General features: G+C 66.3%; 2 protein-coding genes across 2 annotated transcripts in view; one reads left to right on the forward strand and one right to left on the reverse strand.

Moving 5' to 3' along the window:
* LOC119586299 (ovalbumin-related protein X-like) overlaps positions 1 to 309 on the forward strand; it is a 52,031-nt gene that overhangs the window by 25,588 nt on the left and 26,134 nt on the right. The gene's annotated exons all lie outside the window — the stretch shown is intronic.
* Positions 1 to 309, reverse strand: part of LOC119586593 (antichymotrypsin-2-like) — a 10,297-nt gene that overhangs the window by 3,648 nt on the left and 6,340 nt on the right. Inside the window, 1 exon segment of the mRNA XM_037935343.1 lies at positions 78 to 309. This exon segment is cut by the window's right edge and continues 13 nt beyond it. Coding sequence (XP_037791271.1) covers positions 78 to 309 — 232 coding nt within the window.

The following is a 309-nucleotide window of genomic DNA, read 5'->3' on the forward strand; positions in this document are numbered from 1 at the left end:
ATATGTATGTGTGGCTGCATCTGTCGTGGTCATGACCCTTGTCTTCACCGAGCACAAGGCTGCCACCCAAACCCTACCGTAGTTGAAGACTCCTCTCTGCGTCATGGTGACGGCGTCCCGGGGCTCCTCCGGCGTCGCGTAGAAGGGCTGGAGGCGCGAGGACGAGACCTCGAAGGGCGCCGCCCACGCGCCCTTGAAGGCGGCGGCGCTCGCCAGCACCATGTTGGTTCCAAGGAGGTCGTTGGGCTGCAGGAGGCGGCCGGCGCGGCCCCGGGTCACCTGCGCCGTCCACTGGTTGATGTCCGTGGC

Source organism: Penaeus monodon, chromosome 21 (genome assembly GCF_015228065.2).
Source record: "Penaeus monodon isolate SGIC_2016 chromosome 21, NSTDA_Pmon_1, whole genome shotgun sequence".
NCBI lineage: Eukaryota > Metazoa > Arthropoda > Malacostraca > Decapoda > Penaeidae > Penaeus > Penaeus monodon.